Here is a 23314-nt window from a genome sequence, read left to right as displayed (position 1 = left end):
AACAATCAACTAAAAACAAATTACCAAACAAGTTTTTTTGTTTTTCTGTTTTTAAAAATAAAAAATTATTTTCAAAACAAGAAACCAACAAACCCATTATTTTTTTGCCAGAAAAGTTAATAAGGGAGTGTTTGGAAATACCTTTAAGCACTTAAAAGAAATATTTTAGTGTAAGTTGAAATAAAATTTCTCTTACATATCTATCTCATACTGTATAGAACCACGTCTAAAAAGCTAATTCAAACACTCCCTACGTCAAATATTATAATTATAAAAAATGAATGTGTACTGCCTTAATGGCGTGTAGTGACCAACCGATCGTGGATGATGGATTTGTGGTATAAAAGGAAACCCTGCTAAAGTGCGTTGTTAGTTGATATATGATCACTTCCAGAAAAAGCATACCAAAATAAAAATATCACTGACTTTTGTCTTTGTTTTGCCAACAATACAAAAGAAAATTCGTATTTATTTACAAAAATTTAGCTTTTATCAATAAGCTAGCAAGCAACTGATTCTGTGAATTGTGATAATATATTGATTATAAGCTGAAGCTATATATATAATTAAATTCAAAATTAATTGCAATGAACCAATTCATGTTGGCATGAGCGGTAGCTAGAGACTCTCCTTCTTTAAATAAGATATGATGCTGGAGGTTTAATTTTCAACCATTGCGTATGAACCAAACTTATTAGTTGAAAAGTGATCTGTCATTTGTCCCAATTAAATACCGCAAATGAGACACATGCATACATATATATAAATATATATGTTGTGATATGTATGAGAAGAATATATATACTCAATGTCCATAATAAAAAAAATTAATTACTATTAGTGTGTGTGTGTCATATATATTATGGTGCTGTTTTGGAAAAATAAAACTAAAGATTCTTAAAGGGACTCTATAAATTTGAGAATAAGATAATAATACAAATGATTTAATTTGTTGATTAAAATATTATATAACATACACAAAGATATTTTCGGTAAATTTCCTTGAAACTACATATAGTGCTAATCAATTACATTAGTTGTGAAAGAGAGTTACAGGCAGAGACAACGACGCTTATTAGTGTAGAAATCCGCCACGTTTTAGTGGCAATTGATTCACATACTTGTATAAATGGATTATGCTGGTCAAATCTAGCAAGAGTACTTCGACGAAAATGATTAATTCTGTCCCTTTCTTACAGTAAATTATCCTAATTTTTCTCGATATTTATTTAAAATATATCTATTCTTGTTTCAAAATTATGCCATTAATATAATTTCTAATTTCTTAGCATATTAGAACACATGCAGGCTTCTCCCTTTTGACTTATTTTCTATCAATAAGTATTTTTTTTTTGTAAACATGAGATTGATTTTTTATTCTTGGTATGCAAAAATAGATAATTAAATTAATATTAATTTAACATTAAATACTGGACATGGCATCTTACGGGAACCATTCTATGTTTGAATATGTAATATCCAGAAAGCAATATGTTAAAATAAAAGGAAAAAAATTAATGGCCATAGCTTATTTCAGAATCGAGATTATTTCTAGTCTAATCTATCTTTACGTGCTATCTAGCTGTGCTATGCAGTTCAATTTTCCTTTTCATTCGTAACTTTCAAATTAAAAAGCACATAACTGTATTTCTATTTGTTCTCGCATTTTAAATTTTCTAAACTAATCATAGATATATGGTTATGAATAAGACTACCACTTTTTTCTTTCATTGATGCAGATTTTATTTTGCCTTGTTTCCTTCTCTCAGCGATGCTTCCCCCCCCCCCTATCAGAATATCTCTCGTTTCACATCACTGAGATTATGCTTGATAATGAAGAGGTGATAAAAGCAGAGATCAAAGTTAAAGAGATATGCTTCGATAATCAATAATTATTATTTGAGCATAAAGTCCCATATTTGGGCTCTTAATCAATACCAACCTTGCGAGAAACTTGTTCATGACACAACTATAGTCGGCGTGTTTAATTTCCCTATTTAGTGTTACTGATTAATTTAAAATTTAAATTTAAGTATTATTAAGTGTAAATGAAAAATAAAGTAACAGGAAAAAACTTCTTAGAAAAGAAACTAAGGGAGGAAAAAAAATCGGATGACACAAGTGGCAGAAGAAGAAACTTACAAAGGACAAAAAAGTACGTAAGCGACTCTAAGCCGTAGGATTCGTATGCCGTTGGTTGGTGGCATGGCCATAAATCGCGGTACCTAGCTTAAATAATATAGCTATCTTCAACTCAACTTCCCACTTACCTCTGTGTGTGTGTGTGTGTGTGTATTCTTTTCCGAAAGATCAGACATGCCTGCACAGCACATCGACCACTTCGTCTTTGTCGTTAACACTGTCTGAGAAAAGAAAAGGTAGTCTTTGAAATCAACTCTCCCTTTTGTTCGATTTCATTCACTACGTATCGATCACTTTTCGAATCTGAAATGGTTTGCTTCGCTTGACTCCACCAAATCAATTTTCATGACCCTTAACAGTTTCTGGTTGTGAGCTGCCCCTCATTTGCTGCTGGATGTTGACTTCCCACATCAAGAACATTTGCAACTTTTCACCTCGCACCACTCTCATTGGTCGTTTTACCAACATGCGACGAACCTTCCCACATCCCAACACACGACGAAGGTAGAAATAAAACTGATCTATCAAACAAGTCCAAGCAAAGACAGTGCTGTGTTGATCATCGTTAATTTTAATTTGCTGTCTACACACACACACACACACACACACACATATGATAAATAACAATTAATACTCCAATTCCCTCCTCATCGGAAGGCAAAGCAAGGAAAAGACATCAATCTGAACGTACTTAATTGATGAACTAGACTGACTCCGTGATGTAGGAACCATTTTTGTTATTCTTAGCTGGCAGACATATATATATATAACACATATGAACTTTTGCTGCCTGAGTACTGACCTTGAAATTCAAAAGTTGATATACTTTTTTCAATTCAAAGGAAAAATTTCGGTATCAGAAAGAGAGAGAGAGAGACTGAGAAAGTGGTCCAGAATGTAACCCTACCTCTACCTTACGTACGTTTAATCATTTGAAACTTGAAGCTGCCCTTAAAGAAAAAAAAGATATATGCATAGGATGAAACATTTTTATCAGTTAGTTAGTAGTGCTGTAGTGGTACTTTGATTCCCTTGGGGATTTCCTGCTTGTGGAATTAAAGTCATGACGAATTAGAAGTTCAGAACAGAGAACCCACTACACTACAAACAGCAATATAATTTAAACATAAACCTGTGAGGACGCTGTGCTTTTTGGCCTTGCCATATGGTTCATTCTCTTTCCTTAACCCTAACTAGTGACGAAATGAAGATGCAAAGCTTACGTATGATAATATGAATTAATAAACATTATGCGGAATAATGAAGAATCCGTTAAGATTCCTTTTTGACTTGGCTTAAAGTGAAGTGATTAGGCGTTTCTCTCTCTTTTTCTGTGTGAAAGTATTGTATTCGTACTGATGCGAGTTTGAGGGGTGAAGGGGGGAGCCCATGTCCTGGTCACCCCCTTTTAGTATTAATAGAGAGGCTCTTCTGTTAATTGGTACAATAAGACAAAGCCCACCCCATGGGCCTCTGCACCTTCCTCAAGCTATCCGACAAACCACGTGACCCTTACATGAAGAGCAATTTATCCTTAGCAACATGACCTTATTATCATCACCATAATCATCACCTTTCAACATTCTTTTCAAATTAATCTATTTTTTTTCAAACAAAAAAAAAAGCCACACACACACTCCCTTATAATTATCGCGCCTTCACACAAATATAAAGATATATGTATATCTATCTCACAGGCTACAGCACTAGTGAGTTCCTGCTGGGTGCATATCTTTCTCTGATATACTCTCACCAAGAGCCCCCAAAAAGGTTAATGAATGGTAGACATCGTGATTAAGCAAAGGCCCAGGTTGAGACACATGACAGTGCCACTCCATCTGAAAAATAACTGCAAAATAATTAAGAATAAAATATATCTGGAAACCTTTTTCTCCCCCTTTTTGTTACAATGGAAAAAGAACTCCTTTGAAAGTAAAGGAAGAAAAATAGGAACCGGCTGGCTGGGTTTGGAGTCTTCGACCTTGTCCTTCTTCGTTTTAACTCAAAAGCTTGATCCTGGTGTCATATAAGCTATGAGCTGATGGATCCGGCTTGTAACAACAAAGACATTCTAATTAATTCCATTAAAACACTAATCCATGAACACGATAACCATCCTCTGACTTGAGCAGAACTAGAAACATGATCATCTCTATGTGTGTGTATATATATTTGCTCATCATTTTATTCTAATTATATCTGACATGGGAGGGACTGGACTGGCTTTATTCTCTTCTGCTACACTGATGATGTGTTGGACACGTGGCATAGTGGTTCCGAGCCTGACACTAACGATGATGAGGATCGGGCAAAGTTCCAGAGGTCAATCTCGCTGGTGTAATCGTAATTAGCTCCGCCGTTGTGGGCTGATGATGATATTATTGATGAAAGTGACGAAGAAGATCGCAGGGTCGGCAGTTGCAGATCATGGTCGCTCAAGCCGTAGCCCATGGGGGGGTCACCGGTGGTATTGAAGCCAGCTAGGCTCCGAGAAGTCTCCGTTTGGCCATTAAGCTGCGAAGCCACGAGCCTATCCAGTGCTGCCCAGTTGGTGATAAGACCACCATTAGCAGATGAAGTTGCCGATTCCGTTTGATGATGAACAAAGCTGTGCTCGCTGCCGCCGCCATGTGCCCCTTCAATGATCGGGTGGTACCCATAATTATTGGATCTTGGGCTTTCTAAGCGAGGAAGCTTCAAGAACCTGTCATGGTGGAAGTAGCCATGGCTAAAGTTGTTGTTGTTGTTGTTGTTCATGACAGTGTCGTCAAACGGTCTGATGATTCTTCGGTTGTTGTTGTTGGTGGTGGTGGGGTCGTTTTGTTCTTCTTCTTTGCAACAGCTTCTTCCCATTTGCTCGAAGATCTGCTCTAGAGCTCCCTCGTCGTCATCATCACCTTCGAACATGGAGTCGGGCTGGTGGCTTCTGATTGTTTCCTCTGTAATGGACGAAGCCAGGGGGCTCTCTAGGGTTTTGAGATGGTTCTTCTTCTTGAATATCCTGCACACCACCCATCCTTCTTCCTGTGCTGCATCTCCTATTACATTCGTCACCTGAATTTTTTTCAACAAACAACAATTTCAACATCTGTCTTCTGTAGTTAACAATGATAAAAGAAGAAAGAACACCATAAACATGATTTCGACATTTTCAAAAGTCAAAGAAAGTATATATGTTGGACCAAAGAAAAAGAAAGTATTTGTTGAATTGAGTGTGCACTCACAATGTTGGCCTCGGTGTTGGTGTTGTTATCTTCAAGCCTATACTCATGCATGATCCAATCAGATTTTTGGCCATGAGGGGCACGTCCTTTGTAGAAAACCAGAGTCTTTCTCATCCCAATCCTCTTTCCGTTGCCGTATATCACCTTGTCCCGCCCCGTCGCCTTCCAGAATCCGGCAGCCGTGGCCCGGTTTGTTCGAGTTCCGGTGGGATACTTCTTGTCTTTGTGGCTGAAGAAGTACCAATCGTTCTGTGGGGTGGTTCCTATTTTGCACTTCTCTGAAACCCAAAACCATCGTTCCAATTGACGTTATCAGAAGAGCATGAACGAAGAGATAACGAAACCAAAAACAAAACTAGGCATGTATCTCTGGTTAATTATGCTTTACCTTGTATATCCCAGGGCTCGAGCTTGTTGAGATCGACATCGCGAATAACGTCGAGGTCGATCTTCTCGTAGCAGACCTTCTTCCTGAGGTAGTACTGCAAAAGCTCCTCTTCGGTTGGGTGGAACCGAAAACCAGGAGGCACCTGGGATTGTCCGTTCACAGAGATGCTCATGTTCTCCTGCATTCAGATAGCCAATTAAAGAAGGAGACAAGATGATATTTTCAGGGTTCCCGCAGCTTTATGCTTCCAATTTGAAGTTTCCTTTTTCTCGGTCACCAAACGGAGAGAGAGCAGCACTTTCGGGAATGAATGAGAGAGATAACGAGAAAGAGGAGGAGAGATAATGAAGAGATGGTGTACTGAAATGAGTATGCAAAGACTCACTGACCATATATATATATATCTGATGCGTGGGCCTGAGACGACCAAAATATATACCTATTAAGAAATTCTAAATATACATGTGATTTGATTTTCTTTTTCTTTTTTATTTTTAATAAATAACATAACAGACTCAATAATATGCCGTGCTGAATTAATAACCATACATGGTAAATTGGGTAAAAACAGGCCCGATATTTCATAAATAATTAAGACCAATACGTTAAATAAATTCTGTATAGAAAGTTAAAAAATACTACTCCAATCTTAAATATAAAACTTATTTTATTTAGGATAAAAAGAGTAACATGATAAGAAGCTTGACAATATATAATTGAACTCAAATGATGGATATTTATTTAAAAAGTAAAATGAGGTTAAAATTAATGTTGGTGTAGGTGCAGGGAGGAAATAAAAGGGAACGTGTGTGTATGGGGGAATTTTGGAGCTGATATTGAAAATGTGTGGGGGAGCCACACCTACCAAGCAAGGAGGAGGGAGAGCAAAGTGGGAGGTGGGGCCCAGGGTATGCGGGGATCACATGAGGGGCCCACGGGGAAATTTGGACAAATCGATGGCACAGCTTGGGGAAGAAGAGTAAGGACGCACACCCACATCCACAACTATGACCCCTGACCTTAAAAATCTCCACGGAAAACCACCTCTTAAACAACCATTTGGACCATTTTCCCCTCTAATATTTCACCCTTATCTCTCTCTCTCTCTATCTACCAATCAGTTATATTTGGTATTCGATGTTACTTCTTCCTGTTTTAGTATGAAGGTTTGTTTTGTTCCTGAATAAATATTTTAGCTCATTTTATCTTTTAAATTTATGATTTTTCCCCTAAACTTTTCTCTATTAATTGCATGTACTAAGAAAAAATTTCTTCAACAGAGTAGTTCCTACTACAATTAAATAGAGTACTTTGAGAAAATCAACATAAATAACTCATTTAACAAATTTTTCTAATATATACATAATAACCATCTAGCTTTTATACTGAGAACAAAAGAATATCAAATTAGACTCTAGCATTATAAAATATCAAATATGAAGTTATTTATAATTGGCACCTATACATATGGTGTGTCGGTTTACTAATAGGTATGAAAGGATCATCGTGGTTTAGTTAGGTACATATTCTAAAAGAGTTGATAAGTTTTTTGAGAGAGTTAACAATACTTAAATTTGATCTAGGAACACTAGATATGATATACTTCTCTAGTACTTAATGTAAGACCTAATTAATTAATTTGAGTATATTAATAATATTAGTTAAATTAATTAATGTGATAAGTTTTTTCTAAAATACTCTAAGTATCTTCATTAATTCCTTCCCTCCTTCTCTTACTTGATTATTGTTTGAGGAATACCAATATGGTTAATTCGGAAAAAAATAAATAAACATGTGAAGTAGTTCTTATATATATATAACTAATATCAACTCTCCAGTTAGGTTTTACATTAAGAACTAGAGGAGTACTTTATAAAGATCTTGTTGATTTCAGTGAAAACATGTATAGATAAAATGATCATATATTAAAAAACTATATAAAATTTTGTTAAGGAGAAATTTAAACATGAAGAAAGTAATAAATATATTCAGAGTGATACTCATAACTGCATAGCTTTCAACGTTAATCAGCAACCACCATGATCAGAAGAGGAAGGAGAAAAAGTAAAAAGACGATGGGTGGGACTTGCGCTTTCAGGGCCCTTTAGAAGGAAAATGAGGAAAATGTGCTTGCAGATAGATGTAACCACTCTAAAACTCTACTTCTTGTCCATGTTTATTTATTTTTTAGTTATTTACTCTTTTGTTTTAATTTGTCACTGCATACGTAATTATACAATATGCATTGGGGGGGGGGGAGGTAATTTTCTTACATAATACCCCTTGAAAGTAAATTACCCATAATCAACTGACACGCACACACAATAATTATTATTCATAGGAGAAAAAAATACTTATATGATCATCAATTTCCAATTTATACGAAAATATTCATTTGGGAAAAAATGTCGCGTTTCGTTTTCCACATGGATATATAATAATTTGTCTCCCCTTTATCTGTTTCTCAGCTTGCTCCCTTCCCCCTTTTTCCTCTTTTGTTTTTATTTCCAGCCCTCCATTCTTGTTTTTGGCTCGTTACTTTCCTTTTTGGGGTCTTGTCTGAGATATTATTTAGGGTTTTAGTTTATAATTTCATGTTTTATGCACTGAATTGAATTTTATCCTAGCTATATTTACCCAATTTTACAAGGTAACAGTTAATTATGATTTAAAAACAACTATAAATGGGATCATTTGACCCTCTTGAAAGAAATTCACCCAGCTGATTCGCCAGAGAAACATAAAATCATCTTGATTCCTATATAAATGATAAAAACTAACAAATCAGTTCTTTCCTTTCTACACAAATCCTAATTAGAATGCAATAAAACATTATATTATGAATAATAGAATCATATATAGCAACTAAAATATATTTCGAGAAGCTTTGATAAGTATAAAATAATCTCTGTGACATCTAATATATACATATATATATATATAATGTTAATAAGGTTCTGTTTACCATCTTCATCAATCATGATTGAATATTTTTACTAATCACTGTCACTGACACTATCGTACCAAAAGTCCATAATACTATCACTGACCACAAATGTCACCCGTATATGCAACCACCTATGCTCACTGTCTCCCTTCACCACTCATCATTTATCCTCTCTCCCTCCTTAATTAATTTACTGCACTACTGTTTCATTTTTAAAATGTTTATGTCGAATTATTTCTATTAATTACCAAAATTTTAAATAAAAAATTAGAAAAATAATATTAAAAAACGATAAACTCTAAATCCCATCAAAAGTGGCTCCTCTTTTTTTTTTATTTGTCCCCCCTTCTTAGAGCTGCTTCGTCGCAGAAAAAGATTGACACGAACTAAGCCACAATAATGAAAGAGAAATAATATTATGAAAATATATTTAAAAAAAAAGTCAGTAACATTTAGAGAAAAAGAATGCCTACCGCAAAACTTTGTCGTCATTCTCCCGATTCTATTACTACTTGCAAGTTGCAACAACTTGATATTTTAGTTTTAAAATGGTTACTGAAAATTAATTACTGGTTCTTTGCTAATTACCTTCAAGATTACTTTGCTGACGTATACTATCAAATGTGAACTGCTCGATCTGTGTCCACGTAAATAGTCATTTTAATTTGTATCTTCCTCAAAAAAATTTATATAACACTTTAATCTTAAATCAAAAGATTTTTCTAACGTTTTAATAAATCAGAATAATCAATTTCAATCAATATATGTGTGTGTGTTTTTAAATCTAGTGAAAGAAAATTACTCAATTTTTATATGGAGTTATATAAGTATACTACTTTTCAACCAATTCAGTGCATAAACTCAAAACATATATCGCACGAAAATAGTTTTTCCCTCCTTAATCTTAACATCTACAATTAATATTTACAAATTTTAGGAAAGTATCATCCATCGTTTTTATTTCAATTAAATCTTGAGAAAACGACGCTTGGATCACTTTTATTGGTCCCTTGAAATAATAATCCTTTTGAGATTAGTAATTATGACATTACTATATTGACAGCTCTTTTTTTTTTTTTTGAAAAAAAAATTAAGGAACCGAAATGTTAATAATCCTCTTACAGAGGGTTCAAACATCAATCTTCCTTGAATCTTCTACAGTCACATATAATCTCGAAAGGGGCCGGGTGCGATTTTGTAATAGATTAACTTCTCTCTCTTTTTTTTTTGGTGATACTTTTTTGATGGCAAACAATTTATATTTTTTTTATAGAATTGAAACATAATGTTACGACTTAAAATATTCATCCAAGTGCAGTCTTCATATCCCTGTTGCTGAATGCTTTTCACCTATCTTTAATATCTTTTTTATTCCCCAGTAATTACCATTACAATATAAAACATATATATATATATTAAGCTATGAATTCCTTGGACAAAAAATGTAATGAAATGATACTAATAGACTGAAATTCAAATTCTGGAAAAATATGTTCAAATACTCATTTATTAAGTTTTTAAAATAATAATAGTGGACGCCAAAAATGTCACGAGAACAGAGACACATTATTGAACTTCCATTTCACTTCTTTCTTTTAGTTTGGGTTCTCCTTTTGCCCTTCTTAGATCTAGCCCACACAAATTTAATTACCACCAACTATAACAAATTTATTACAAAAAATACAATTAACATAAATCAAATAATCACTCCAAATAAAACTAAACCAACCAACAATAAAACCAAATGAATTGTTGATTAGGCCAAACCAGATAATGGGTCCGTAATCTTCCTAGCTTTGACTTTGGTCCAAAAAACAACTAAAATAGAGTTATAAAACACCCAAGCATAATTAATTTTATATAAGAGTTCATATAATTAATCAATTCATCGACCAAGCATCGACACAGCCAAAATATAATTACCTTTAAAATAATTCATGATATGCAACTAGCGGGCTCTCTATGCTATTCATATTTTATATTGATTGATTGATTAATAATAATTAATTAAATGTAACAAATTCCGAGCTTATTGATACAGATTACGATGCCAGGATCATACCTTTTTCCCCCAAATAAAAGGGTCTTAAATTATATATAATTGATTATAATATACTACTACATATTATTATTAATATACTCATTCAGTCGGATCTCATAAAAAGGTAATACAGCAAATTCCGTAAAGTTTTACGAGAAATCTCAAAGAGTCAAGACAGGGACATTTAACTTTATTCCATAGTCGTGCAACACAGCATACGGGAAAAAAAAAATCTTTTAAATGAAAGAAAGAAGCCGTGAAGAAGAGAAGATCGATATTAATTATTTATAATTATACTTTACTTAGGTATATTACTTGTAGTTCACTTTCAAATTTTAATGGGTAACGTCAAAACCATATGAATAGTGAAAGAAAATGTATTTAGTTAAGAAACGTCAAAGAGTCACAGCACTAATCATTCTCCTCTTCCTCTAAATTCCATGCCTCTAATCATTGATTTTCGCTGGAAGACGATGGAGCAACCACTTTTAGTTACTAACCAGCACTACTGCCGGTCTTACTATGTATGTTTTTTTTAAAAAAATATTTTTCCCTCTATTACTTCCTTCATTATTTCACTTAATTAACTATAATATCATATATATTCCATGTTAATTCTATTATTCGATAGTTTTAAATTCTTTATCTTCTTCCAAGTGCGGACTCCTTAATGGTTCCTGAGCATGTATTAGTTTGTCGAATTACAGCAAACCAATATGATTAATCCAACTTTGTATTTAGGTTTAAACTTGTGTAATCATTCATCATTAACCATGATTACATGACAAAAATTATCTTAAACACTATGGTTAGTTGCACAACAACAGTCTGACAGATCACGAATCCGCAAAACCTATAAATTAATAATTCTATTTTTTTTAATACCAATGGGCCTTTTTGAATTGACATCTTTCAATATTATTATTTATTCCTACTTGAATGTGTCATTTTGAACCGTAGGAAAGTGATTTCAAAAAAGTTAATTTTTTTAGGTGTTGTTAAAACGATATGTAATCTTCTTCTTCCTTTTTCGTGTTTACACTGGCCGAGATCGAAATCAGTTAAAAGACTAGTTGTCAAAACCATAATGTTGATCCCCAAAAAAAAAACTTTAAAAACAAAAAAGGTGAAAATAAAATCATTATTAATTTGAGCTCCGACAACCTAGAAGACCAAACTAGAAGACAATAACAGTAACATTTTAAGTTGTTAAAAATAGGTATTATTACAATCTGCTTTTACATATTTTTGGGTTTCGATATTATCTTGTTTTAATCCAACGTGCCTCTCTCTAATTTGATTCCTGAGAGGAATCATAAATGTGCCGGCACCACTATCACCTTTCGACTCGGAAAAATTATTACATGAATTGACAATATCAGAATTCTATCTTGTTGAAGTTGTTAGTAATGTGACACTGTGCCTAAATATGAGGGAGAGATATGCAGAAAAGTTTGCCACTATAGCGTATTGCAATGATTTTGCTGTACACTTAATATATGAAGTGATTCCAACACAAAAATCCACTTTTACAGATCTCTCTTCAGACAATTTTTTTCCTATGATACGTTTTGTCAACTTCATTATCTTTGATCATGACACTTGGAATTCATAATGGATTGTTTGGCCAATTTAAATTATATAAGCTGTTATATATGTGGCAGTGACTGTATGGCTAAGAGTGTTTTATTTTCTTAGTTACAGTTATTTACACAAATTAATTAAGTCGGTCCTTCTGCATAGTATATATATTGTAAACTCGTAAAACGCGTTTTCTGTAAATTTTATAATTATAGTCAAAGTTAATCAAATGTCAATCCTTCATCAAGTGCACCACATCATTAAATTTATATGTGAACTGTGTTAACGGCACAATTTTAAAATGATGAGATATTGGTATATTTGTTCATTCGATTATATATACTTTTAAAAAGGAAATTAATGTATATTATGCTTTTCAAACAAGTGCAAATGCACATTGCTATCCATAGGTTCATTATTTAATTAAAAAAAAAGAAAGAAAACAGCTATCGTCTAAAGAGTGCATGCATTAGTTGGAACCCATTTAATACAAGTTAATATAATTAAAAATAATACAAGTCAAACATATACGTTCTAACTATGCAAGTGGTAGAAAATCATTATGTTAACTTTGAGAGATGTCATGTTGGAATAAACCGTTGTTAACATTGTTCGAATGTTGTCTAACAGCCCAGCTAACTCTATTCTACTCATTCGAAAGAGAGAAAGAAATAAAAATAATTCCATACGCGCCTTCACTCTTTTAGACCAGTCTTTTTCTAAGGGATCCAAATTACTCTGCAGTATATATATACACGATATATGATCATCTTTTTAAGAAAGAGATTAATTAAATCCAATATTTACACTAACATCATGATTTATAATGTGCCAATATATCAGTGCTGCTGGAGAAAGGCTTCAAGTTTGCTGTTCTCCAATTAACGCGTATTCAGTTAGAATTTCTTGTTTCCTGTTTGCAAATGAGATATTAGATTTGATAGTGATATTAATATAACTGGGGAAAGCATAAGCTTTGTTTTCGTTGATTATAGCATTCTTGCTACAATAATATTAATATTAAATGCATTCAATAATATTTAAGAAAGCCATTTCTAATCATCCTCATCAAATTAATAAAAAAACTGAAAAAAAAAGAAGCAAACTTGAAATAGCATAGCATTATTGCTAGCTGTAAAGTGTAAGCATTTCACTGCATTATCATATTGTCAGAAGAGCGCGCGCTTACATATCAGAATATACCAAAAATGCCCATAGTTGGGTACAATTGGCCCTATATAATATAGAGACCTTCTGCGCCACTGGCATTAAATAACTGAAAGAGAAAAAAGGTTGAGCTTCAATTATTTGAAGATCCATATATCTTATTTTAGTTTTAATTATAAAGGGAACTAGCTAGCTCTCATATCTCATCCATGCAATACTATATTTCATTTTAAAATCACGTGCTCCATGATATATATACACACGCATTATTACTTTATTAGTACGTAGAAATTTTCATGCATACAAGAGATGGTGGGCGACATGTTATAGGAACATCTATGTACGAGAGATTCCATGACTTGTAAATAACACTAGTTTTTATAGTTACATGTTATATTGGCCAGAATAAAATTGCATGCTTATAATTGTTGGTATTTGTACTTTTTTAATCCCATATATAGTAATGTCGATGAACAAAGGCATCCTCTATTAAAATATTGAATTTCGGGCCAAATCTTACGACTATCAATTTTCTTTTCTTATCACTGCACATATAACGGGAAGCGTTTTAAAATAATCAACTTAATTTGATTCGTATCGTTCAGAATAGAAGGTATTGAAAAGTGAAGTGCTGTAAATAAGGTAGCTCGATTAGATGATTAGGTGAGTTTCAAAGGTTTGAAACCTGCACATATTTTGAAAAATATAATTCCTTTTTTTTTAAGCTGGAAAAATGTAATTCCTTAAAAACACCCTCTTTAAGAAAATATAACGTAACCTAACACTGCTTAAAGGGCTTTTTAAATTTTTTCTCCATATTTTTAGGTCTGAGAGAACGTGTCCTGTTACTCTAATAAATTCATTTAGCAGTTTGATAATTAAAATTTTAGGATCGAGATTTAATTTTTGCAAAATTGTATTACTTTTCTTTATCAAATATAAAATCCCTTACAAACTGTATTATATATTCACATGTCATGAACAATGCTGCTGATCCTGATCATTCATTAAATGTTATGTTATGCATACAGAAGGTCCACCCGCTTATAATTAAAGCAATAAATAATATTACAAATCATTGAACTAATTTGTACGATTCATGTCTCATTGTATGGTATTACAATTGACTACTTTACACACACAAGGATATATTCAAATGTAGGGTAGGCATAATTTTCTTAGGAGTTCAATAGTGAAATCATTACCCTCCAATTATTTATCAAAATAGTTCTCCGTGCATGCATCTATGCGGACATAGAGAATCAATCTTTGTTCAAAAGAGGCTTTTATAGTCAATAAAATTTTTGTAAGAATAAGATGGTTTTGGCACAAAATTATTAGTAATTTAAAACAACACATCATCAACTTGGTCACCATCGGCGAGGCTGAAAAAAGACATCCACATCTTCATTTTTTTTCCAAAATTTCCAATTGCAAATAAGATTTGTGGACTTTAGTAAACATGATCTATAGGGGGCCAAAAGAACAAAAAAGGAAAAAGGAGGCGGCTTTAAAGCTTGTGTTGTGAATTGATCAGATTTGTTTGGCTTCACTTTAATTCTACACCGATCTCTTTATAAAATAAAAGTGCCAAATGATGTGGAACAAATTACGATAAACGGAATCTCCTTGATCTCCGTAATTATGACAATATTCTTCTATCAATCATGAAATATGTGATTTACGCATTAATTCTTGTTCCTAGCTAATAACCTAAGCTTAGGAACAAGAACCATCTCATGTTACCATGTACCTTAATTCTTCACATTTGTATCTCTAATCAAATCTCATTCATGAGATTTACACACTTGAATGGAAAGAAGAAAGTAGATACCACAAAGTTGTTTGACCATATATATGTAATTATGTATGTGTGTGTGTAAGAATTGTATCATTATTGCGAGCTAATTAAGAAAAGAAAGCTTCTTCAAGTTGTTTTGTTAATGCTATTGTCTATAAAGTGTTGATCAGATATCGTTTAGACTTTGCTATACACTTTGAAGGGGACAAGGAAAGGATAGGCGGAACATACTTTGAAGGTTTGGTTTTCTTAATAAATTTTTTATTTGCTTCGTTTTATTCTGTCGGTTTTCTTTACAGAAAGCTTAACTTTTTCCTTCTCTTTAAGGCGACAGTAATTAATTAATTAATTCTATGTATCAATTATTTTATGTCATTTTTTTCTGGGGAAGACAAGCTAGCTCATCACCTTGCCGTTTTTTCTCAGTTTAATTTTGACCCCATTATGGGCGCAACTTGATGCCTCCAATTTCAAGCTAAAACAGCTTGCGGTCTGAAATTATTTTCTTTTAGAAAGAAACAATCAATTAGAGAGAGGTTGATGAGGTCCCCATTTGTTGAAAGAAACATCACATTGAAATGAAATCATTTCTTTTTATAGCTTATTAATTCCCCATGTGAGTATTAATTTAGAAGATACTCTCCGTTATGCACCTAATTATTAAGACATTTCTTCTTCCCATTGCTATGAATTATCCGCATGCTTAAATTATAGAGATAAATTGAAAGCCATGAAGAGAACCGTATGCTTCTTAATATCTAGAAGAAGGCGATTTGAAGCAAGAGTGTAAATATTTATGCTTATAATAATGTCACTTAATTTGTGGTATATTGCGCAGGGTTCTGTGTGCGTGGGGATTTATTTCGGATTTGCTTTTATTCGTCTTTGATGATTAATGCAACTCCACGTTTGACTTCTAATTAAATTAATTGGACGTTAGTTTGACTCTAAAAGTGATTTTCCTTTACAATAGGTGATTAATTCTCTTAAACAATTTTTTAAAAACTTCTATATAACAATTTCGTACTACATATATATTTTTCAGTAAAGTTCTAGATTGCTTTTACTGTACATTCATATCAATGATGAACTACTTACTTGTCACCTATCTCCTCGTCAAGAATCTTAATTTTAGGCTTTAAAATGTCCATATCACTCATTTTCATCGAAGACAAGCCTGTATAGTTATATTAATAATTGAATCACCTAATTACTTATTATTATCAATTAAATGTGCCATAATTAAATAATTAATTTGCTGACAATTCCCGGGCCATTGTGGGTAACAATAACCATGCACATTCATGGATTGCGTCGTGTTTGGAACCTTCAAAGTTAAAAGGTTTCAATACTCTCCATAGACAAACTTATCCAAGAAATTTGCCAGTATACTTTATATACTTCCCCATATAAATTCAAAACACTAGCAGAATGATTCTCAAAATCGTACTCCTTTTGATATAATTTACAAATCATTTTGAAATTTTGAATTCATTAATTTAATCAATTAAATACTGCTGATAATGTTCCGCGCCATTTTTCATAAATTTGTGAAGATCATATAGTTACACATCCTTTATGATCAATAAATCTATTTTGGGAAAATGATGACAGTAATAGAAGCTTCTTGAGGTTACTTGGCTTAATCATCTTTTCTCTCTTATTTAGTTATTTTCAATAATCTGTAAGTACATTAATTGGGGAACGAATTGGTCCTTCAGATATCTGTTGCTCAAAAGAGAGAGACAAAAATCTATGTATATTTAAAGAATTAGTTCACTCTTAATACTGAAGTAATTCGCTCGATTCAAGAATCTGAGCATTTCATAAATATCAAATTTCCACAATTCTTAATTACACTTTCTTGTTAAATCTCAACTGAAAATGGATCGAAGTTAATTATACCAGAAGTAAACTTAAAGAAAGGTTTCCCGAATTAAACTGGTCTCTGAATAATCAAAACTAACGTACGGCAGCAACATTATCATCTATCCATGTTTATATCAACACAAAGGACAAGAACTTCGAAGAAAAAAATGTCCAAGCCTCAAAGCTGATATGTACCATCCACCAATAAATTGGACTCCAAAGATCCTTAAAACCTACCTCTCTTTCCCTTCGCGAGCTTCTAGATCTTCTGGGTCACTTTTTCCATAATAATCTTCAAAAAACTTTTTTTTTTAAAGTATTAAGTTTTGGTGTATTCAAAATAAATTATGTGGAGTTCAAGGCTACGAATCATCAATTAAAGACTTGTCTTTTTCACTCAATCAAAAATTTTGGAATATATTTAATTAGATCTTGAATTTGACTGATCATTATATAAGAATTATTCATATTTTTAAGTCTAGTTTTTGTCTGTCCCATATATTATTAAGTTTTGTATATATGAGTTTATGCTCGGACTGACTCATGTCACAAAAAAAAAAATTAAGCTACTTATATACCCTTTATTTTTCTTATCATTATTAGATGCGAGACTTGAATTTGATCAAAGACTTCCCTCGAGTATGATTGAATTAGGCTTCCTCCTTTTCCCCATTTTATTAGAGTCTTGGGCCACAGCTTTCATTATTTTTTTAATCTTTTGTTATTTTTGACCTTTTGAATATGTCAAATCACAACCTTCCTTCTTTTTTTTTTTGGGCCTATGTTTTTCTTTCTTTAAAGCTCAAAAGTCTTACGTCAAATAATTTTTTTATGGGGCCAACCTGACTTTGTGTGGTAGTTAAGCCTATATTTTTCTTTTTCTTCTTTTTAAATCTTTTTCACTCTAGATGGCAACAAAAAAAATTTGTTTTTACTATAATTCCACCTTAACTCGTGATTTTTTCTTGCATAGGCTTGAACTGTTTCACCAAAATAGCTTAGACTACTTGTTAGGATATTGCCACGAGCCCACGACTCTTACATACTCTTCTTTTTTTTGGGGGGGGGGGGGTGTTAAGCAATCGATCCATATGTTTTACGCTCATTTTCAAATCTGTCCCTCAAGTTTTTTTGTAAAAAGCTCCCTATAATCTTTATCCATAGAAGAGTTCATCCTCAAAGTTGAATTCATTTTTGAAAATTGATAATCTAAAAACATTGCGTCAGATAAAAGCTTAGAATACCAGTTACTCTTTTAAAAAAAAAAAAATTGACACAAGATTGCATTTCGATCCCAGTCAAAATTATTCAACTAATGATCAATATTGATCAAATGTTATTATTTCAAGCCTCAAGAGAAATACTGCACGAATCAAAAGTTAAGGAAAACTTTTATGATAAATTTTTCCTCTAACCTTCTATTAAATAACCATAGTTTTCATGAACTAACTCGACATGAGTCAATGTAATTTGCTTAGAGTTTTAAAAAAAAAGGCAAAAAATATACAAAAGAAAAGTAAAAGTTGAAGGCGAATGCGAGTAAAGTAAATACGTCAAATCTAAATTCTATCATGTAAACTTCCTAGAGGAAAGAAAGCATCATGAGAAATATAGAATATATAGGTTGCTGGTAGACTTCTGTGTACTGCTGATCGACGAGGAACTGAAGAGACAAAACAAAAGAAAAGAAACGTGTTGAATGTTACAAACATGTTAGGAACTGAGACATTGCGTGCAAAACAGATCAAAGGGCGTCTAATCTTTGCTGGGAGAGATTCTTAATTAAATGGTCATTCAGCGATGGATCTATATATAGTTGCCGGCTTCATTTTGCTTTACTTGGAGCGTTAGGTGAGTTTTGTTTAGAGGTTTCAAAGATGATGTCGTTGACAAAAGAAGTGGCAGCCCCCTTTCACGTACAATTCTCTCCATCTTCTTTATTCCTTCTTTTCCATTTTTGCAGGCTTTTCAATCATTTCTGGGCTCTACATTATTTCACTTCAAGCTATGCCCCACGAAATTTCATAGGAGATGAAGAAAAGAAATTAAGAAAGATACTTAAGATGTTTTTAAACAAATATATATATCATGTTAATTAACATCATTAATTTACTTAAATTAGCTAATTAAGTCTTATATTAAATATCAGAGAAGTACTATTATTTACTACCTCCAGTCGTAATTATAAAATCCTGTTTATAATCTATAAATGAGATCTTATAATTAAGATCGAAAGTAGTATTTATTAGGGAGCTTCTGAACAGAGACTCTGCCATATTACTCGTCTGTTTCTTTCTTTTCAATTCTGGAGGAACGAATAACACCTGCAGGCCCCCCCGGGGGCCGGGAGGAACCTGAAAATACCAGACTGGGCCTTTTAAATCGGCGAGAAAATTGAAATGGGCCTTAGGATAAAATATCAAATAAACCCATTCTTAGCATTAGGGCGAATAATATCATTGGGACATGATCTGCGCAAGGGAAGACAGTTGCCTGGTATTGGGCTCATGGGCCTGATCATGGGAAGAAAAAATTCAGGTGGGTAAGTTTTCATTTAATTCCATCACATCTCCTCAAATTTTGAGTTGTCAACCAACAGGAGTTAGGTTAAACAAAATGAGTTAGTTTTTCATAATATAATGAACCAAGATTCGAATCCCAGTTAAAAGAAGTGTCCACATTTAATACCCAAAAGTATCTCGAATAGGATTATCTCCAATAGAAAGATACCTATACTTAAAAAAAAAAAAATTTGAGTTGGCCAATAGCGAATTAAGAAATTGAAAATCAAATATAAAGGGTTTAGTACCTTTGAGCCTTAATATAAAATTTAATCTCTAGCTCAAACTGCAAACTAGATTTTATATTAAGAAACAAAAATAATACAAGGTTATGGATCAGGGGAGGTTGTACCACACATCACCGTGCCTCTTCATCTTATTATATATTAATACCATCAAAAGAAAAACCAAACAAGAATGAAACTATTTCTTTGATTTTTTTTTTCTGCGTGCTTCTCCGTTTGTTTGATATTTTTTGGGCGTATGAGTAAAACAATGTGGGGTTAAAGCGTAAGGTGTTGACATGCATGTGAGCATGGGATTTTCTGTGCTTACGTAAAAACAAACTCCTGCTCCACAGGCATGCTGCCTGCAAATTCAATTTATTCTCTCTTGAACCACATGATGTTGAACCAACGCCTTTTATTCTTATAGATTATATATATATATATATATATATATATATATATATAACCCCCAAGAATTACATCAATTATTATTTAATAATAGCAATGTTTCATTTAATATTTAACCATCCAACACTTGTGCTTATCGAACTACTACATCATCAATTCTAGCACACAACACAGATTGTTTTCCAAATGTATGGCTTCTACCTTGCCAACAACTACTTCCCTTGTCCCTTGCTGCTTTTCTTGCTCTGCTTCGTGCTCTATACTTTTAATGCATTCTTCCACTCTTTCAAATCATAATACTCCTCCGATCCTAAATATAAGACCCTTATACATACTAGTATAGAGGTCTTATATTTAGAATCGGAGAAGTACTATTCTCAATTCTTAATAGAAGAGTTATTTGAAGATTTAATTTAGTATTAAATATAATGTCCTAATTCAATTTGTCTTCAATGTTTTTCTATTTTGCCTTCAAGTAATCTCTATGGTGATTACATATTAAGGAGTTATTATCAAGAGATAATTCAAATGCACATAATTAATAAAAATATTTTAAGAAAGATAATATTTATTTATTACAAACAAACAAAAATTAACTAATTTTCTTAAAATTTATAAATTAATTATCTAACTTTTATATTAAAGACTGAAGTCAGTAATAGTAATAATAATGGGATGAACATATAATATGCTTTAATCAAGTTCCTTTATTGTGCAGGCCCTAATAATTAACACATGATCACAGCACAGCTTATGAGACTATATATTCAGACTAGTATAAGCAATTCATCCGCAATATACAATTAAATTAACAAGGTTTTTTCAATTATATATTCATTGTCATATTTTTATCCAAAATAAGATAATTATCCGGTATCAAAATATATGCCACATATATAATTTTAATTAAAATGTTCTGTAATTAATTATAAAGAATTAATTAAAACATCACGCATTCACAATGTTTTCTTTGGAGCCCGGCCAAGAGAAAGATATCAAGATCAGATAATAAGGAGTGCACTAATTACTCCTGTAATAATAATCAGTATAACAATTTTCCTAATACGTTAATCATTAATAATCGATATAACGTATAGTAACATGTGCATGTGAAGGACATATATCGAAGTTTTAAATGTTAGTCTAACATTCACACTTCATATATATTTATATACCAACCAATACTAAAGAAATTAGAAAAAGAAAATGTAAAAGAAATCAACAAATGAACTAAGGAGATGATCGGCTAATGTGGGTTATTACTTATTAATTAACGGCAGAAATTAAATCGCAATTAACAAGTAACTAGCTAACCATCGAAAGCCATCTTTTCTGAGAGAGAACCCTTCCAACTGCCAGAGACGCTCCACTTATCGGAATTAACCGCCGACGGCAACCCGTTGCCGCACTTAGCCACCGTTCTCACGCTCTCGATCAGCGCCTCCGTGCGCGATTCCTGCGACAAAATATCCGACAGCTGCTCGGGGCTTATAACCAGCTTCACCTTCCACACCCCGGAGCTATTATATCTCGGAACCACTTCGGCTTCCTTGCCGTCTCTATGGCTGTTCTTGTCGTAACTGAACATCCGGTATGGTGTAAGGTTGGCAGCTGACTCCTCGTCTTGTAGTTTTCTGGCCATGCTCTTGCCGGAGGAAGAAAGGCCAGAAGTATCGAGAGGCAGAAGGTAGTAGAGTTCACCGGGGACAAGCTCATCTGAGTGGAGCATGGGCTCGGAGAAGAAGGCGGGGCGGCTGCGGCGGAAGATGCCGTGGCCGGGAAACTCATTGGTGATGCACTCGACGGTGATGGGAGCATAAAGCTCCATGATGCCTCCGTTGGCGGTGACGACCTTGACCATCATGTCGTCGCCATAGTTGAAGCCTTTGAAGACACAGTTTCCCATATCGGCGGAATGATGAAAGGAAATTATTGAATCGAAGAAGGAAGCAGTATAGAGTGTGTTGCTGAAGAATATATTAAAGAGGAAGAAGAGGGCGGAGGTTTCTTGAGGGTTTCTTCATGGGAATTAATTAAACAAAATAAAAACTAGCCGACACTAAAAGCATCAAATCCCTTTCTTGCTTGAGATCAGAAAACCCAGATTCCCTTTTCAGGATATGGTTGGCTGTTTTATGGTGGGGAGGTCCCACTTGGCTTGTATTCAGAAGGAATGCCTAGGAATTTTTTTTTTTTTACAAGGTACGAATTTATATATATATATATATATATATATATAAAGAGTGAGATTTTTATTTTAAAATTTATTGGATTGATTTGTACGTACATGCATGACTGAGATGAGGAAAAATTTAAATATTGTTTACATGTTTAGCCCAAACAAAAACGATTTTTCTAGAATAAATAAATTATTTCATTAGTCTAAATTCAACGAAATCGATGTCTTAATTATACTTCCCTGCCAATTTATTCATATAATCAGCACATGTATTTGCATAGAAAGTTTGAATTCTATGTATATACAGTGATAAAATTAATTATAAATGTGCAAACAAGAGGCGATATATGGTTGTTAAGAATGGGTTAAGTTGCTTATAGAAGCGGTGTGAGCTATATAATAAAATAATATCATCTCAATGCTTATAAATGCTTTAAAAAAGCAATTTTTAAATAATGAGCTTTCCCTTCACGTTAATGCACCCCATAACTGATAGTAATTTCTTTTCATAAAAATAATTAAATGTAATATAAAAAAAAGGGATGGAGAAATCATGGTCTAAGGGACGTCCCCGTTATCATAGGAATGGTCCGGGGGGAGGACGTTATCATAACATTTTTGCTTTTAAAAAAGGGGACCCACTTTTCACCGACTGAAAATAGTATTCTTGTAAAGATGAGTCAAGAGTGGGCGACTTGGTTCTGTAAAAAGCCAACGTTTGAAAAAATGAAAACGGTCCTGCAAAGTGCAAAGAACTTAAAAGAGAGAAACTATCCATG

General features: G+C 33.0%; 2 protein-coding genes across 2 annotated transcripts; both read right to left on the bottom strand.

The window, feature by feature from the left end:
• Positions 1–3799: 3799 nt before the first annotated feature.
• On the bottom strand, positions 3800–6101 carry LOC114736166 (NAC domain-containing protein 43). The gene is made up of 3 exons (XM_028923943.1): positions 5755–6101; positions 5367–5644; positions 3800–5196 (listed from the first exon to the last, which is right to left on the bottom strand). The coding sequence occupies exons 1-3, from the start codon at positions 5936–5938 to the stop codon at positions 4381–4383; spliced, it is 1278 nt and encodes a 425-aa protein (XP_028779776.1). The 5' UTR covers positions 5939–6101; the 3' UTR covers positions 3800–4380.
• Positions 6102–20424: 14323 nt separating this feature from the next.
• Positions 20425–22423, bottom strand: LOC114736180 (uncharacterized). Its single transcript, XM_028923952.1, has 2 exons — positions 21671–22423; positions 20425–20666 (listed from the first exon to the last, which is right to left on the bottom strand). Exons 1-2 carry the CDS (start codon positions 22260–22262, stop codon positions 20614–20616), a joined length of 645 nt encoding a protein of 214 aa, XP_028779785.1. The 5' UTR covers positions 22263–22423; the 3' UTR covers positions 20425–20613.
• Between the last annotated feature and the right edge of the window lie 891 nt (positions 22424–23314).

This window comes from Neltuma alba, unplaced genomic scaffold, assembly GCF_004799145.2.
Source record: "Neltuma alba isolate B1F8T4 unplaced genomic scaffold, ASM479914v2 tig00013316_pilon, whole genome shotgun sequence".
NCBI classification, from domain to species: domain Eukaryota; kingdom Viridiplantae; phylum Streptophyta; class Magnoliopsida; order Fabales; family Fabaceae; genus Neltuma; species Neltuma alba.
Note: the sequence above shows the minus strand (reverse complement) of the source record. Positions and strands in the feature narration are given on the sequence as shown.

Coding starts and splice junctions, on each gene's coding strand:
- LOC114736166 (XM_028923943.1), bottom strand. CDS start 5,938: ATGCAGGAGAACATGAGCATCTCTGTGAACGGACAATCCCAGGTGCCT. Junction 5,645..5,754: donor CGAGCCCTGGGATATACAAG/GTAAAGCATAAT, acceptor TTTGGGTTTCAG/AGAAGTGCAAAATAGGAACC. Junction 5,197..5,366: donor CCAACACCGAGGCCAACATT/GTGAGTGCACAC, acceptor AAAAAAATTCAG/GTGACGAATGTAATAGGAGA.
- LOC114736180 (XM_028923952.1), bottom strand. CDS start 22,262: ATGGGAAACTGTGTCTTCAAAGGCTTCAACTATGGCGACGACATGATG. Junction 20,667..21,670: donor AGAAAAGATGGCTTTCGATG/GTTAGCTAGTTA, acceptor TCTTATATTTAG/GATCGGAGGAGTATTATGAT.